General features: G+C 37.0%; 2 protein-coding genes across 2 annotated transcripts; one reads left to right on the top strand and one right to left on the bottom strand.

Moving 5' to 3' along the window:
* The first annotated feature begins 1,854 nt into the window (after positions 1-1,854).
* On the top strand, positions 1,855-12,380 carry LOC129089771 (signal-regulatory protein beta-2-like). The gene is made up of 5 exons (XM_054597134.1): positions 1,855-2,230; positions 2,577-2,933; positions 11,241-11,375; positions 11,523-11,566; positions 11,652-12,380. The coding sequence occupies exons 1-5, from the start codon at positions 1,855-1,857 to the stop codon at positions 11,784-11,786; spliced, it is 1,047 nt and encodes a 348-aa protein (XP_054453109.1). The 3' UTR covers positions 11,787-12,380.
* A 1,971-nt stretch (positions 12,381-14,351) lies between these two features.
* LOC129090173 (uncharacterized) lies at positions 14,352-16,014 on the bottom strand. Its single transcript, XM_054597712.1, has 4 exons — positions 15,333-16,014; positions 14,990-15,145; positions 14,810-14,902; positions 14,352-14,651 (listed from the first exon to the last, which is right to left on the bottom strand). Exons 1-4 carry the CDS (start codon positions 15,690-15,692, stop codon positions 14,379-14,381), a joined length of 882 nt encoding a protein of 293 aa, XP_054453687.1. The 5' UTR covers positions 15,693-16,014; the 3' UTR covers positions 14,352-14,378.
* Positions 16,015-19,070: the final 3,056 nt, after the last annotated feature.

The raw sequence follows: 19,070 nt of genomic DNA, 5'->3' as shown, positions 1-19,070 counted from the left end.
CTCAGGTATGACTCATCAGCAGCAATCAACAACCTGAAAGACAAAGAAACAGCAAACAGGACACAGAGCCCTAGTGGAAAGGAGGGGTCGTCACACCACTTTAAAGTGATTTTTGATTGATCTGATTCATATATAGAATTATTTAAATAAACAAACATTTTGATTTTACTTGAGCTAATAAACAAAAAGATATGTAAGTTTTATCTGCTGTTTGTTGTCTCATTTGGTTTTCACAAACAGATGGCAGTGATGTGAAGATGATTTGTTGCACCATCCAGTGCTGTAAAGTCTAAATAGACAAAGGCTTAATGTGAAAGACCACAAATAACAGACAAGGGCCGGTTAAGGGATTTAAACATAACTTAATGCAACCACTGAATTTGAAGTTAGGTTTTTATTTCCTAGTTAAGCTGGATTTCACCCATTCATAGCAGCACAGTAATACTGTGAACAGGCCATGTAGAGTTTTAACTATATTCCCCTCAGAAACTGTGTACGGTTGCGATGGGCTGCAAACACAACTAGAGAAATGGAGTAACTTGTATTTTGTCCGCTCCATTTACTTTATAGGAAACTACTTCCATGCAGAAAGTTTGTGGTGTATTGTCTTAAATGAATGTGTGCTAGTAGAAGAAGAGTAGAAAACCATCTTTAATGTTAAGATTAAATTAAAATTGCCTTTTAAACCCTTTTAGATTGCATCCCGGTCATATTTTGCACCTATTTAACAATATCTTCCCAAAAAAATAAAAATTCAATGTATTTTTATACAAATCAACTAGGGAGGTGTGTGTGGAGCCACAGTCCTCTGTAGCTCTGTAAAATGCATCCTTCTGAGCCCGCCCACTTTTCAGTGTACCAATCAAATGCGGAGGATTTGATTTAAATCCTTCTTGTAACTGTACATGGCTCAAATATTCCGTTTCACTGGGGAATATGTCCCAGTACAGAAGCTAAAGACGCTCCAACTTCTGTTTTACTGGGACTTCCTTAATGTTGTCTTTTCTATGAACAATCTTGACCAGCACTGAAAACTTATTAGGATAAAACATCACGTGTCATGATGTGGCATCTGTTTATGACGTAAACATTTTTGAGAAGGTCAGCTCAGCTACAGATTAGCTACAAAGCTATGCCATGTTTAGGTTATGAATATTATATATCTTAACTTTCAGTAACTTACATGCCGTTTATTGCCAAAAACAACAGTTTGGAGCCCCATGAATTTTCTTAGGAATTAGGTTCATATTAGTGTGCCATTCATGTAACATGGGGAAATTAAGTGAAGCTTACATCCTGTCATGGTGTAAAAATTGTTTTTGCCTTTTTTTGTGACCGTAACCACAATATTCCCAAACATCAACAAAGTGTTTTAGTGACTTAATCATACTGTAGTTGCCAGGCAAAGATATTGGTGAAATAAATAATTGAGTCTTGAGATTGTTGGTGGAATACTATGGACCAATCTGCAGGTGGAAATCCTTAAGTTAGGTAGAACAATGGTTATGTCAAGCATGGGAAATGAGTTCACTTCAAGATCAAACAACACCAGCAACACTTTAAGTTGGAAAGTTTTGGTTGATATATTTCCGCTGTGGCAGAACAGTGAAGAGCCAACATCACAAGAGGCCAATCAGATTGCTCTGAAATTGTTCCCTCCCACTTTATATCATTCCTTTAAGGTGAATCATCTTCTGATACGATCTAAATTAACTACAGTCGTTCATGTGAAAAGAAATGAAAATGATGATAGTATTTATTTTACTGCTCGTGCTGAATACAGGACGTAAGTATTCATGTCAAAATAATATTTTAAAATACATGTTCATGCAGTTTTATAGAGGAGATATATGAATGATCTCTGATGTTATTAATTACTCTGTTTTTATTTTATTTTCAGGATGCACAGACGATCGGATCTTTGAGACAAGGACTGTTGGTGTTGGACAAAATGTCACTCTAACATGTGCTCGCCAGCAAACTTGGCTATCAACATACTTATTTTGGATCAGGCTTGCTTCTGAAACCTTCCCTGAAATATTAGGAGGAACATTAGCCCATGATTACAACGTTGAGAAGGAGACTCGTCGCATTACAACAAAACAAGAACCTGGAACATTTGTCCTGCATATTAGCAAAACACAGTTCAACGATACTGCAGTCTACTACTGTATAAAAGTGAGAAATAGCAACATGACATTTTCAAAAGGAATATTTCTGAGAATTAAAGGTAAAAACAGAAATGAAACATGTTCTATAACAGCAATGTTACGTATTCTATTGTTTTGTAACAATGCATAATCAGTTGGTTTATGTTTGCATGATTCATATGGAAGTTACCAGACTTTTGTTAAAGAATAGATTATTGGAACCTAAGCAACCCGTCTATAATCTATCTCCTTATCTGATGTGTGGGTCCAAGGAGAGAGGATATTGTATATTATAGAGATTGTAAAGCCCTCAGAGGCAAATTTGTGATTTGAGACTTTAGGCTGTACAAATAAAATAAAATGTAATAATGTATCATCATGAATTGAGTATAACATGTTTAATATTTGTTGTTCTTTATTTCCCAGGACCAGAACCTGATATCACTGCCGTCACTCAAGACTTTCCATCTGATCCAGTCCGTCCAGGAGACTCAGTGACTCTGCAGTGTTCAGTCCTCTCAGACTCTAAGAAGAAAACGTGTCCAGGAGAACACAATGTGTACTGGTTTAAAGCCGGATCAGATGAATCTCATCCTAGTTTAATTTATGCCCAAAGAAACAACAGTGCTGGATGTGAGAAGAGTCCTGAAGCTCACTCTCCACAGAAATGTGTCTACAGCTTCACTAAGAACATCAGCTCCTCTGATGCCGGGACTTATTACTGTGCTGTGGCCGCATGTGGGGAGATCTTATTTGGAAATGGAACAAAACTGGACATTGAAGGTAATGTCGTCATATTTATATGTAATCGCTTAATTATCATCTTATCTACTAAAGTAAAGTTTTTAATATTCTTAATGTAATTTTTTTGTTGATTTAATGTTTCAGTTGACGGCACATGTGATTCAAAGAAGGACAACACAATTCTCTTTCTGGTGTGTTTTGCTTTGGCTATAAGTCTCGTTGTTATAGCCTTCCTTGTTTATGCCATCAGGAAAAAATCCTGTAATTGTTACAAAGGTACGAGATATTACGCGACCTATTAAACTGGGTTTCCCCAAGCTAACATTATTTACTATACATTTGTGCTGTGTGTTAGTCAACGCACAATATCATAAGTCTTCTATCAAATTTAAACGATTTTTCTGAAATGTTAATTTATTCATAAATATTTTCTAAATAAAACAGCTGCTGTCACCCTGCAAACTAACTCTGCAACAGCCAGTAACAATCAGCAAAATCAGCAGGTATGGTATATAAAGATTTAGCTACTTAACACAACTTATCAGTAATGTTTGTCTATCTGCATGTGCGACTCTTTGGTTTATTATACACCAACCTTTCCCAGGTGGAAAGCCAGCAAAGCTGTGAGAAGGAATCAAAGAGAAGAGGAGATGATCTACACAGACGTCAGGGCTTTTGTGATATATAAACGATCCAGAGTCTGAACATTTAACAGGAACGTTTTTGGTAATCGCTTGTACAAGAAGCATTGTGCATTCCATCCTTGTCATTTTGTTACATTTTTGTGCATTTTATTATTAAAGTTTTCTACGCAAATGATGCATCTGCTCGAGTTGGCTTTTTTTTCGAATATTCGTTTTGAAGTTGAGATATAAGGGTTGTCTCTCTGTCACTTTTTAAATCTGTTTGGCATGATTGTACTTAAATATAATATATAAAATATATATTCATATTTGTGTGCATGTGTTGTTTTCTTACAATGAAATTGAAATAGAAATGAATACCAGTTTACTTCAAGTTCAATGTGTGTACAAACAGTATGTGTTTTCTCATCACCATTAGCACTCCACATGAAAGCATTTGTCTCACATTTGCGCCTCGAAAACAACAAAAGTGCAACCACGCAAAGTGAATTTTCACAACAACAAAAATCAACTCAGGGCTTAAACAATATAATAATATCAAAGCAAATAAAATTCAGAATTGCATGCATTTTTCTTTTTACCTGGAAGTGTGTTGTGCCCAATCAAACATGAGATATGAATAATCATTTAGAAAATTGATCATATATTTGATTCAATGACGAGAGCAAAGACAAATATGTGGAATGTGAATCCTATAAATATTCATGATTGCTGCGTAACCTATAAATTCAAGTGATATCACCTTAAAGGGTCATTGTGGTTAAGTGTTTAGTTATAGAGAATGAATATCAGACGATAGTGAGAGACAGTGAGTTGTTTACAGTATTTGTATATGAATTGTTAGTTTCTGTGAGATGTTGGTGTTTATGTCTAAGTATGTGACTTTGTTAAAGTTAGATGGAGGTGGATCAAGACAAAGTTTGTTTTACTCTTTATTCATTACCAGCCGCGACATCAAAGCTTACACACTCAAACTTTCTAGCCACCTTATTCTTGCGCTTTCCAACAAATCTACATTTTGAGCTCAACTACTTGACTGCATCTTGACACGTGGACCAAAAAAAACAAAAAGAAATCAAAAGAAATTCCAACTAGAGACCATCTTGCCAATTTGAGCATCCCCAATCCAAAAGAGATTTCCACAACTATGAACAATTTGTACTATTTGTGATGGGAAAAGTGGAAGTATAAATATCCAATGTCAAAAATATTAACAAAGTAAACAACAACAATGACCTTGATGTCATGCGAAACTCTTTTTCACAAAAGACAATGTGCAAACATTCCAATAAACACAACTTCCTCCTCTCACTATTGAATGTCAGTTGGGAATTAAAAGCTCTGTATGAGCAAACCCAAGGCCGAATCACTCTGTGGATACTTTGGGACCTCTGCTCGGGTTCTGCTCTTTCCATGGAGAAGGGTGTTGATGGTTGTGGTGATCTGCTCTAACAGCAGAGTACTCACACTCTTGTGGTGACTCTCTCTTCTTCTTCTTCCCTCTTTTCACTTTCCGTGTGGAGAATTCCAGTGCTGCATAGTTCATTCCCATTGCTTCGGCATCCTGCAAAAACGATTTTAGATATTATAGATTCATTTACGGCGACTTCACATTGAGCTTAACATACTTTTTTTGTGTAATTTCTCAGTCATCAGAACTATATTTAATCCTCTTTTACCTCATTTTTCATATGAAGTACATAGCTATTCAACAGTTAGTTACATTTGTCTTTCCAGAGGATCTAGTGGCAGTACATTTATCACACAACCACATCTAGAATCGCTAGCCAGTGTAAATCAGACAGCACACTGCCACATATTTACCGGATCATTTGACTGATCCACAGTTGACCTGTCATGTCCGAGATTAAGGGAAGCACTCTCTGCTACTGTTAAAATAAAAACACATATCGATGTGATTTTTGTCATTGTCTCTTTAGAGGACACGCATAATCAATCAATAGATTTGGATCACAATTTCAGTTTTGGTTTGACATTTAACCACAATTAGTTCTGTAACATGCCCAAGATAGAATGATAAACACTGAACAGCTCCACTAGAGCTTCCTGCAGTCAGGGTGACGTGTTTTACTCCATGGAAGCTGGATGATAGTTTGTGATGACCATAACTTTTGAAATTGGGTCTTCAATATTTCGCTGCTGCAACAGGATGCTATGAACGAACATAACTGAGAGGGTAATGAAAAATTACATCTTGATCAAAATCTTCATTGAGGAGAATATATACAAAAATGTACAGTATACGGAGACAAATTGATGAATTTTTCATCATTTTTTTAGTTTTTAGTTTACATCTAGTCACCAGAAACCCACGTTATGTTTTAACAGCAAAATAATTTCATTCCTTCAGAGCTTTATGGTACAATATCAGAAAGCAAAACAGATGTGAATGTGAAATACGGTGAACCTACCTTTGCAATTTTTGCAGACTTTCCGTTGATTTCTGTAGAAAATTAGGACGACATTCACAATCACAGAGCAGGCCAACAGTACTCCAAACACAAGGACGACTGGGTCCAGTTCTGCTGCTGAATCTCAAAGAGAATAAGCAGAATGTAATTATGGACTGTTCGTAGTAATCTTTTGTTAATGGAAGCACAGTGACATTTAGAAAACTATTAGCAGGCACAATTGGTAAGTCTATGTTCAATAAAACTTTGCGTCAAACATACTCTTTTATTGAGCTGAAGATGTCACAGAAAGCAATGAACACTGATTGATGAATGCAACTTGAAATTTCTTTTTCAATAATTTAGCTAAATATTTTGAAGTATCTCATTCATTCATAATTACTGTTATAACCTACTGTCTCTATGAACTAATAATCCAATTTTAGTTGATAACTAATGCTCCAAGTTTTTATCAAAGCTGAGTTATCCTCTTAAACTTAAATAGAAGCTAATGCTAATGAGCTTTATATTGATTTAAGATGACATGAACACGAAGAACTTACTTGTTTCCACTTTGGTTCCTTCACCAAACAGGATCTCTCCACATGTGACCACAGCACAGTAGTAAGTCCCAGTATCAGAGGAGTTCTGGATAGTTTTTGACAGACTGTAGTCACAACTTCTTTCTTCTTGTTTATCACTGTGAGTGTGAAGGATGCCCGGATGAAATTCTCCTGATCCAAATCTGAACCAGTGCACACTGTGTTCACCTGGACACTGGACTCTGTTCTCTTTGTTCTTAGAGAGAAGTGAACACTGGAGAGTCACTGAGCCGCCCGGCTGGACCGACTCAGTCTCCGGACTTTGTTTCATGGAGAGAGATTTCTGCTCATTATGACCTGTGTGATTCAGTTAAAAAGACATCAGAAGATATGATTGATCTAAATAATTTGTTTGAATTAAAAATGTGGCACAAACACTTAAAATATATTTTACCTTTCACAGCCAAGAAGATGCCATTAACAGGACTTATTGAATAGGTATTTCCACTGAGACAGAAGTATGTTGCTTCGTCCTCTTTGCTGATATTTCTGATGGTGAGTAAATACTGAGCGTTCACTAATGTTGCTGTGAACCGTGAGTTATTAAATTCCTCATTAGTTGACATTTGGCCAAAAATAACAGTAGCTACTGTTTGGACCATATATCCAAGAGGCTGCTTGTACCAGTAAAAGGTTTTGACTTCCTTGTCAGGAACTGGACATTTCAAAGTAACATTTCCACCAATTTCAATCAAATTCAAAGAGACCTGGTGAGAAACATCTTCAGTTTGAATCAGGTCTGAAGAAAAGAGACACAGACGGTAACAAATTACAGCACAAGATAAGTTAACAGGTAAAGTATCAAACCTACCAAAGATTATTACATTATCTTGTCTTAGAGTAGTTGAGAATTGCACTTACACACTGTACAAAGTAGAATCAAAGCAGCCAGTCCTCCAACCATTGTGGTACAGCACTCTTGTCTTGCACTACTGATGTCACACAGCCAAATGGAAGATGTAGTCACAAGGTCATGAAGGTTTACAAAGTAAAATGATTGGCTGGAACATGGGAAATGTTGGGAAAAACCTCCCCCTCTGTCTGCAACTACAAATGAACAGCACAAAGCTGCAGAGGAGAGTGATGAAAAATGGTCATGACATACTGTGACTGGGTAGGTGCGTTTGTCCGACCCTCCTGAACCCTCAACACACTCCAACATAAGTTATATTATATTGTTAATAATCTTTAAAACAAGTGTCTTATTCCACTTGCCTTCTAAAAAAAAGGTAAAACATCAGTCAAGCAGAGCCTTCTGAGGCTAAAACGGAGTGAGAAAGGAAGGTTTGTATTGACACCTTAGTTTGAAGCCCAACCACAACAACGCTTAAGTTTCCACACATCACTTGTTTGTCAGTGGCGACTGTGAATGTGTGTCTATGTGTGTCTGTGTGTGAATGTACAAAGCAAGTTTTTGCTTGTTGTAAACAAAATGTAGAACCTAATGAAGGCCACAAAACACAACGAGCTGCTGTGACAAATGTTTTGGAGGTTTCGGTCTTATACTGTAGATAGATAGGTTGTCTTTCTTATTTCTTTCTCTTTACATCTATCAAGTTGCAGGAAATCTTAAAGCTGTTTTTTTTATTATATTTGTGGTGTTTTACTGGGCTGCATTATATTGTCAGTTGTTCCTGCTCATGTTATTGTGGGGATGTCAACCACGTTAAATAGATAGGCGGAGGATTGTTTAATTTTAATGACTTTGTTAATGATTTTATTTGTGGTTTTGTCGTGGGTTCACACTGGCTCCCTCTAGATAAAAATACGTCAGTCAGAAACTTTTAAATCGCCTCCAGGTGAATGTGATACTGTGAGAGTGGCGCTCTGCTGCAGCCTCTCTGAGAAGAAGTGAAGTGAGTACTGAGGACGGACGGTCTAACAGCCCTCCTCTGAACGCTGTGCTCTTCCTGCTGATTTGACTGACAGTCAGCAGTGGGCGGGTCATCATTGATGATGTGGAGCTTCTTAATTGGCTAGCTCGTAAAACATTTAATATGTCCCCTCTATCTCTGTGTATCACTCTGGCAAATGTCTGGATGCATCTTTTCTGCAGATAAATCAAACTGATGAACAGATTACTGTTTAACTAAGATTGTACAGACATTTTTTCAGGATTTTCTGTTAGGCCCAGAAACATAGACCTACATATATACAGATATATTATGCATTTAATATTCAAAGACTCTTCCTTAAACAGCATCCCGACAAACTGTTCACATTTTGAATTAAGCTGTTTTGCATGTTTTACACACTTGGAATCTAATCAAATCCTAAAGCCGGGAATTGTATGCATTAGCCACAAAGCATCTGGATCTCAGTTTCATTTTTGATATTTAAATCTTACAATACCTAAATGCATAAACTAACACTCAAACTAAATAAGAAGCAGTAATTCAGCCTGGTTCCCTTTTGAAAATACATTCATATCGGACATCCATCAGAGGGTTGGAGAGAATAGAGACATAGTTTATACTCGTCAGTGAAGCTCTAATTAAAAATGCTTTTGAGTTGCACTGTAGGAAATGTAGTGTTTTTGGAGTTTGACTCATTGTCAGGACAAAGAACCAGGATGTCTTTGCTTCTTTGCTGCTTCAGTTTTGACCACTCTTTTTTAAAGATTTGTATCCATCTCTTGCAAGTTCTCCAACTTTTTGGGAGTGTAATACTTTAATGCTGGAATTCCCTTTTAATCTTGTTAATGTGCCATTTCAATGATCGTAACCTCAACTAAGTATATATTTTTTGCCTCATTTGAAACATACGTTAATCATAAAGGGAGGAAATTACATTAGGCATTCTGGACAGGGATAATACCTCACCCCATGAATCACAAAATAAATGCACCTGCAGCTTAGTTTAGGTTCGTGAAAACCAGTCTACATCCCTCATAAATATGGTTGTACAAGAGTGAATGAAATAAAAATAAATCAACCAGATTGTTTCTGGATAACTGTGGTTCACATTAGTATCAAATCAAATCATCTGTTGTATTTACTCTTCAGTGTCAGTTAAAGAAACTCACCATGAAGCAAAAGTGCGGCGTATGCGTTGAGGATGGAAAATAATGAGAGGCCAATCAGATTGCTCTGAAACTGTTTCCTCCCTTGATAAGATTACATTAAGGCGTATATGTTCTTAAATGATTCAATTTAGCTGCAGCCTCATGTGGATCAACAAGAAAATGATGATCATATTTTATTTACTGCTGATTCTCAGCGTGGGGCGTAAGTACATTTAGAATTGTCAGATTTATTCCAGATATATATTTATGCTATTGTCATGTTCTTACAGTATTACAGCAGGACATACCTGATTCTTCCTCTGTCGTTAATCACTGATCAGTGTTTCTCTGATATTTTCAGGTTGCACAGATGATCAGAGCTTTGAAACAAAGACTGTTGGTGTCGGACAAAATGTGACTCTGTCTTGTTCTCGCAAGACATCTCGGGAACAAAAACAAACTTACTTTTGGATCAGGCTTGTATCTGGAAACTTTCCAGAGTTTTTGGGAGGAACATTTAATTTTGATTCTGATGGTGTTCATAACACTCCTGGCATTACAGCAAAACTAGAGCCTGGATCATTTGTTCTGCATATTCATAAAACAAAGCTAAGCGACACTGGAATTTACTACTGTATTAATGTAAACCATCTTGATTTGACTTTTTTGAAAGGAACATTTCTGAAAATTGGAGGTGAATATAATTCATTAAAGTAGTTTACATTGTTTAATTTTCCTAAATGTATGTTTAAAGAGAGTACATAGTTTATATGAAAGTGTTTACATTTCTAACGATGTTTATGTTCATTAAAGCATATTTATTTTTATCTTTGTATTTCCTACCAACAGAACCTGATATCACTGCTGTGTTACAAGACTTCCCATCTGATCCAGTTCGTCCAGGAGACTCAGAGACTCTGCAGTGTTCGGTCCTTTCTGACTCTAAGAAGAAAACTTGTCCAGAAGAACAGAGTGTGTACTGGTTCAGAGCCGGATCAGATGAATCTCATCCTAGTGTCATTTATGCTCATGGAAACAGTGCTGGATGTGAGAAGAGTCCTGAGGCTCACTCTCCACAGAAATGTGTCTACAGCTTCTCTAAGAACATCAGCTCCTCTGATGCCGGGACTCATTACTGTGCTGTGGCCGCATGTGGGGAGATCTTATTTGGAAATGGGAACAAAACTGGACATTGAAGGTAATTATCATTTTTCAGTTTTAGAAGTTTTCTCCCTTTATTGCCACCAGAAGAAGTGCTTTTAAGGTTGAAAAAAATCATAAAAACTGTGATAGCATGATATACTGTATATTGTATATGAGTTTTTATGGCAGCACCATTCCATCAAATGGAAATATTCTAGATGTCTTAGGCATCATTTTACACACATTTCTGGCAATTCATGCCGTCATATTTGGTATATTCCTATCTTAATGATAGGATGAAAGACAACACAGTTATGTGGGTTTAACAATGTTTTGCTGCAAATCATAAGTTATTAATGATCAACCCACTAGTTTAATAAGGACATTGAAATATTTAAGTGTTGATTAGTCTCAGAAGTCAAATAAAATCCATACAGGTTGATTGTAAGCAAATATTTGTGACAACTAAAATCCTCTTTAGAGGAACTACATTTTCATTTGGTTTTACTAAATGTCATTGTGTATTTGTTTTCATGTTTCAGAAACCGTCTCGTGGTACTTTGGTGACAGTATATTTCTCTATATGCTGTGTGCTGTCTTGGCTATAAGTGTGAACGTTGCAGCCGTGATTATTTACGCCCTCAAGACGAACAAGTGTGATTATTGCAGTAATGAAGGTAACAAAGGTAACCTCTTTTTATCTCACACTCACATACACATGCATTTATGTATTTATATTCATCATTATGTTGTAACAAACTAGTGCATCCTTTTCTATTTTATCTCTTGTAAAATATTAATAATAATAATATTTCATATTGTAGCTGCTGTTTCTCTGCTTGAAAATGCTGCAAAAAGGAATTTAAAGGTAAGATCAACTTATCAAAAAACACTTTTGATGCATCTTAATTGCTATTTGTCCTCTCACAGAATTTTTCAATACATTTCTTCAGAGAAATGAAGACAGATGGATTTATTCTACTGTCGTCTTTACCGTGATGAAAACTGGCAGTGATGGAATGAGGGATGCAAAAGCAGCGGAGAGGGAGAGGATCTATTCTGCTGTCAAGGCTTTTGGGTTGGATTAGCATGAGGGTGGACTGTTTAACATCAGTTGGTACCATAAGTGAAAGCTGATGTTCTCTTTTTTTAAAGGTAAAGGCTGTTTTATGTGGCTACTATAGTGTTGTGCATATGATGTATATATTGATTTAATGTTTTGTTCTCATGCTTACATTTAAGACTAGTTGGTTGAATTTAAACTGTTAATTACATCGCTACTGTTGCATTATGTATGTTGGACTTAAAGTTTTTGTCACACACACTTTCTGTGTTTGTCAACTTGGGTAATTTTTTGTCTTTTACCTTGTCGTCTTTACCGTCATGAAGCATTTTTAAAATAAGAGTTCTACCAAAAGTGGTAATTCATTCTAACTATGATGTGGGTGAAATTGAATGTGTAACGTGGTCATGGGAAATCCGAACATGTAGCAAGGGTGAAAGTTGATGCTTATAAATAGAAAATACTCAATAATTCAAAGTTTCATTCCACTGTTGGTTTAATTGACTACCTAATACATTGGCTTAAGAAAATATGATATTCTAACTGGAGTGTTTAATTGTTTTTATCATAACTGTTGTGGCGCTTGTTAATGAAATGCATTACAGGAAATGCTACTGCAGTCATTATAACATAAGTTAAATCTTTGGCGTCATCATGGAGCTATTTTTCTCTACAGACTACAAAGGAGCATTTATATTTAGTTTTTGTTTACGTATAATAAAGTTTATGCAGTTTTACTTTTTCTCTATTGTCGTTGTTTTTGACTATTTAAACTTTATGAAACTGATGTGAACATTCTTCAGAATTTAGCAAACCACGTCAGTGACTAAAACACACTTGGTCTTTTCCTATATGATCCCCATACATAAGTCATTCTTACTGTGAATTACTGTGAACTTATTCAGTTCAGTGGGGTTGGTGTGAACAGCAGAATAGCCTGTAGGGGGCAGAAAAGAGAAGAAAGAAAATCTGCATTGCTTTCACTTTGGTGAATATAGTTGAGTAGGTAGATTTGTTTTCATGTGTCTACAAAGATAGAAATGGCAGCTTAAGGAAATTAGTAAAATAACTGCAAATGTATTTATCCCCCTTATTCCCTTTTGATATTTAAGTGCACCATACAACCAAATTTCCTTTCGATAACATTTGATATGCAGATGATACAGTTGTTGAAATGCAATGTAGAGCTGAAAAGTTATAATTACACAACAAAGAACTGCAAAAATCATCTTAGAAGACACTAAAAAAAGCCATTTTTGTCAATAAAGTACAACCATGTAACGAACCGACCAAGAGGAATGTGACTGTTTTCACACACGGCATTTATGTCTGAAAGAAATCCTGCCTGTAGCATTTCATATGAGGATCAGCTTCCTTCTTACTGCTGATTCATTTAGCTACTGCTGGGAACCTTCTTTTCTGTATAATATGTGCTCTCAAATATCATGATGAAGTGTTGTTGATGTTGTGAGGAAACATAAAACCAAGTCTCCGAAGGGCAACAAGGGCCACAAAAGCTCTTGGTGCTATTTATTAAGGTGACACATTCTGAGTGATTTGCAGCTCCTTCATATCCTTTTCTATGCAGATTGTTGGGCGTGTTTGAAAGAAAGATGTTGCCCGGTGTGTGCAAGACCCTTATCATGAACATGCATACAAACAAGCCACAGCACGACACACATGACTGCACTGATCCAAATCCAAGTATGACAACATCTATTCAAATACACAGTAATACAATGAATAGCATGAAAGTAACTTTATTAGCAGCAAACTACACTGAAAAAAATTAAACATTGGCTCAAATTAAAAAAATTGAGGTAATCGATCACACCTAATATTGTAGTTTCATACAATATAAATAATTCATTTGATTTGACCTGAAATATTTAACTTCATGTAAACCCATTTCTGAAGGTTGAACCAAAGCAATTATTTCAGATTTTACTAAATTAAATACATTGGTTTTATTGCTGAATATAAATAATATACTTGGTTCAACTGAATATTTTAAATTCATTTAAACAACTTTTAAATATGGGAGCAAACTATTTTTTTTAAGTTGTCTCAAATAAAAATTTTAAGTCATCATAATTTAATATTTATAGACCTGAATTAAAAAAAAAAATTTTTAATACCTTTTGATTTACACTCAGAAGCCATTCCTTTTCAACACAAAATTTTATTGTTAAATAAGATATTTTTTCAACATCTCAACCATAACGGTTACAAACAGCATTTGGGTTTTTTTTTTTTTGTTTTTCCCTGAACAGGACCATTCCATCAAGGAATAATTCCTTGAAATAAAAAGTGTAATAAACAAATCAGTGCTCTCCAGGTTTTCATCACAATGCCCACTAGTGCCTGTGAAAACTTAGGCAGATTATTTTTGTCAATACTGCAGCAGAAATGCAGTTATGCTAGTGTAAATTTCAAACAACAACCTCAGATAAAAGGGTACATTTTCAGCACAATGCCCTCTAATGCCTGTGAAAACTTAGGCAGATTCTTTTTACAATAATGCAGCAGAAATGCAGTTATGCTAGTGTAAGTTTCAAACAACAACCTCAGATAAAAAAAGGTACAAAGTCTTGGTTGGAGTGGAACTCAACTGTGCCTACTCTTGGCTGTAAAGCTGGGTATTCAGCCCATGAATTTTTGGGGACATCTTTTTCCCACCAAGCTCCATCAGGACTTTTTGCACAAACTCAAGGGTGTACTGCAGATTTTTTGGATATTTTATGTTGAGAGCGTAGGTGAGTCCGAAGAACATAGCAACAGCCGTTGCTATTGTGGGCACCTCTCTGAGGACCTCTGTTCCGTCAATGAAGATTTTAATGTCCTCGTTTCCACTGACGATTGCCATGGCTGCTTCATTTTCCTGCATATCCTGCACACACAAAAAAATCAACAAATGAGGACAATTAGAAAGAGCATTTCCTGAAGACAATGCATGTCAATGCTGAACAACATACAGTGCTATGTTGCATCTTAAAACAAAAGTTGGTATATAGGTATTGTCTGTGTTAGTGTGAGAGATTCCCTTACCTGGCATTCTTTAATGAGGTGATGAACAGGTTCACCCAGGTAGATCATCAAAGATTTGAAGATGCACTCTCTTCTAATTGTGATGTCCACAGTCTGAGGAAGAATAGGTATTATCAAAAGCACATACACCCCAACTATTCAACTAGGGATCCCACTGAGAACCAACTCATACATAGATACCTCATCTAAAACCTGCAAAGTTGCCTTGGTCTGCTCTTTCACACGTCCTCCCTTGCTCCTGATGACCTCCAGCAGTTTCGACGTGTGCTTGTCCAACTGCGCTAAGAACTTTGTCTCCAAGGGAACTGTTGTCACCCGCATGAACTCAGCATTAATCTGGAGAAACAAAAACAGAGCATGCAGAAAGGAAAGTGTATTAAATACATTCTCTTCTGTAAAGACCTATGTTTTGAAGGTTCAAAAATCATCTTTCATGAATGTCTAATTAATTGGCATTAATAAAAATATTAAGTCCCTCTCCTCTCAAAAATAGGTCTAAGGTTCTTTATATCTAAAAACATACCTCATCCATCTGAAAAAGTGCTGGCCATCTTTCCAACATGTCTTCAATGCTCGGCTGCTTATGCACTATTTCTTGTCTACGGTATCCAAACGTCTTTGCCATCTTTTCTTTTATTGTTTGACGGTTGTTTTTTTTCTGTAGTTCAGTCAAAAGAGAAACCCTCTCTTGTTCCAGGCTTCCTGTAGTCTCACCACTTGGCAAAGATGGAAAATGATTGGCCTCAGCTCGTCTAGGTCTCTTGACATTCTTTGCTGGGTAGGAGTCCCCTTGAGACTTGGATTTCAAAGAATTCACTGTGACCTCAGCAGATGTACCGTGTGCCTTAAGTTGGGTCCTGTAGTTGGCCATTTTCATCTTCATCCTGCGCTTCCAACCATAACTTTCATTGTAAGACCCTGGTTCTTTCAGGCAGGGGTGCTTCTTTGTCAGTGCTTCAGCAACATCACTGAAGTCAGAATCTTTTTTGTTTTCAGATGATTTGTGTGTATCTCCTCAGTTCTCAGACAGAAAGCTCCAGCTCCAACTTCCTTGTCCTGAATTTCTGACCTATCTGCCGTACAAAACCTGCAAACATAGCTGCCAGAAAAACTCTCTACAAAACCCGCAATGCTGTGCGCGCCAAGGTTATCGGCAATAACACACTGCAATGTACCCTTCAAAGTTTTCCCCAGCTTTTCCACAAAAACCCCATGTTGTTCCAATGTTATGAGATCAGCAATCAAAGGCTCCAACACTTTTTCGTAACCATAGACCTTAACATCACTGCTATTGATCAATGCAGCCAAATGGATAGAGGACAATGAGGAGTGACAACCAGGTGGCAGATTGCCTAAAATCCAATACAAGGCACAGATTTTGTGTTTTTTACGGGATGTCCCGAGGGGATTGCAGATTTCAAAGTCATCAACATACAAAATCACAGAAATTGCACATTCTTTTGAGAGAATAGCATTACTTTTACAGAGGCGTCCATCCCAAAATGATCTGTATACTTGTTTATCACTCTGCACTGGATGTTTTTTCTTCAAATGTATAGCCTTATTTAGTGTTGTTTCACAGTTTAAAAGTTGCTGCAAGGATTTGAGTAATGGCACATACTGAAAAGTCTTATTATTCTTACGATCTAAAAAATATTCAATGGGCTCCACAACATTAAAGTTTTTTCTATAATATGCCTTCCTTTTCCATGCAGTCGAGAGAGGACCGCCCTTCCCTACTGCAGCTTTAATGGGATTTGTAGTGCAAAGTACAGTTGCTAACTCTTTTACAAGAGATTCATCAACTATGCAATTGTTACTTTTTAAGGAGTCCAGTAGAGTCTTCTGGGCGACAGGGACAGAAGCAGTACCAATTAAATATTGTAACTCATCAAGCAGTTCGGTTACAGCTACACTTGGCACCAGAAAAGAATGTTCTAACTTAAGCAGGACTGAGGCTAACTTCACTTCAATAGATTGTGTCAAATTTCTTGGTTCTTCATTAGTAAGTTCTTCAGATGTTATATCATCATCAGATTGTACAGTAGCACCGCTTTCAAAAGATTCTTCAACAGCAGAACTACCAACAGGTCCATCAACTATTCCTGGCTTAAAATCATGAATTGTGTGGGGGTTATGTCTTCGCCACTTGTGAGTATTAAAAGCACTGTAAATATTTGTTTTATATGAACAATCATTAAAAACACATTCAACAGATTCACGATTTCTTAAATGTGTCCCAATGTGTTTAAAATAATCAGTCTCTGTAGAAAGTTGATTGTTGTTGCAGATGTGGCACTTGAATGCTGAAAAGCTATCTTCCTGTGGGGATTTTTGAGTAGGATGGCATTTGCTTAGATGAGTCAGCAGAGCTTTCCATGTTTTGCAAGTGCATGGGCAATTCTCATAAGTACAGGGGTAAGCACGGCCCCGCCCATAATGATGATGATCAAGTTTATAATGTTTCAGAAGTTCTGATCTTCTTGAATATGAATTCTCACAGTCTTTACATTTCCACATACATGGACAGCTGAGGAAAAATAAAAAGGCAGAGGAGAGGACGGTTTTAGGAGAGTGATCTAATTATCACAAATGCCCTCATGATATTGAACTTACCACTACAATAAGACGAGGGACTTCCAAACTGGTGGTTGCACAGCAGAACACAGTGGATCTTGTGGCTGCTCTCCTTAAATTAAAAGAAAAAAAACATTTTAATGTTGGATATTCTCAATGTCCCATGAACATGAATCTAATACAGTTTAAAATTGACAAAACATTATTATGCCTTCTGTTCTTTTTAAATCGGATTTACTATGCCTATGAATTAAAATACCTGACAAAACATAACTTATGTTGCTTCATTATTACACAGTTCAGTTTAGCTCAAAAAGAGAAAATACAGCACAGTAAGCAACACACAAACACAACACAATAGCACCGTAAGCACCACAGTACCAGTAATATTTTTTACTATTGATATTGTACTCAGAACTTACTACAATAAGACGAGGGACTTCCAAACTGGCGGTTGCACAGCAGAACACAGTGGATCTTGTGGCTGCTCTCCTTAAATTAAAAGAAAAAAAACATTTTAATGTTGGATATTCTCAATGTTACATGAACTACATCTAATACAGTTTAAATTGACAAAACATTATTATGCCTTCTGTTCTTTTTAAATTGGATTTACTATGCCTATGAAATAAAATACCTGACAAAACATAACTTATGTTGCTTCATTATTACACAGTTCAGTTTAGCTTTACCAAAAAGAGAAAATACAGCACAGTAAGCAACACCGTACCAGTACTTTTTATTCCACTAGCCATAAGTCAAACACAAGAACATTTGCTCAAAAATAAAATAGCTTATCTGCCTCTCTCAATCACCATCCTCTCTCCCCCTATCCCACTTTCACCTGCCTGTCTGCTCCCACGTCACTCACCCCCTGCCCCGGCTGTATTAGCCGTCACACAACACAACGAGAGCCCCCCCCCGTGGGTCTGTCTACGTTAACGTTACGTCTGACTCCAGCTCTCAGTAAAAGTCATACTGTGAGAGAGCGCCGTTCACGGGTTCACAACTGCGTTTATCAAGCGGAAATACAGTAACGTTAGGCTACGTTCAGTTCATGTTCGCCCAGAATATGAGCGAGGTCATGAACGGTACTGGCACAACACAAGTCACACACCTGGCATGGAGAGAACACTTTTTTGCTAGCCCTCAACAGTGGTTGCACTGGACATTTTTAATGATAGTGACCCGAAAATGCCACAGTCTAATTTTAAGTTAGCCGTTTGTCGTTTCTGAATTATTATTATATTCAACATTTAATTTTAGTTCCTGTTTATTTAATATTCACCGCAAAATATACACAGCAGTTCTTGCTGAGCTCATGAGACCGAGCTCAAGCTTCGCTGCTCCCACACACACGCACCATGGCGGCCAGCTTCCTCTCCAGAGCTCCGGTGACCCATAAAACCTCCGCTCGGCCTCGCCAACGACAACGGCGACGGCGAACGGTGGTCGTTAGCGGGGATACGTATCTGGTTTAAAAACACGTGGCCTCTGACACGTGGCGTAGGACTTCTTAGCGCGCAGGCTCAAGGAACGAACCCGAAGAACGGGGCCGTGCTTGTTTGTTCGTGGAATGGATTCCACGATCATATGATCACGAACAAATATCATCTGATAAAAATCATATTACCTTGTACTCGCTGATCCCCATAGCTTTGGTTGTGTCGACAAGTAAAACCAG

This window comes from Anoplopoma fimbria, chromosome 4, assembly GCF_027596085.1.
Source record: "Anoplopoma fimbria isolate UVic2021 breed Golden Eagle Sablefish chromosome 4, Afim_UVic_2022, whole genome shotgun sequence".
Classification (NCBI taxonomy): Eukaryota; Metazoa; Chordata; class Actinopteri; order Perciformes; family Anoplopomatidae; genus Anoplopoma; species Anoplopoma fimbria.
This window is presented reverse-complemented; position numbering and strand designations above follow the sequence as displayed.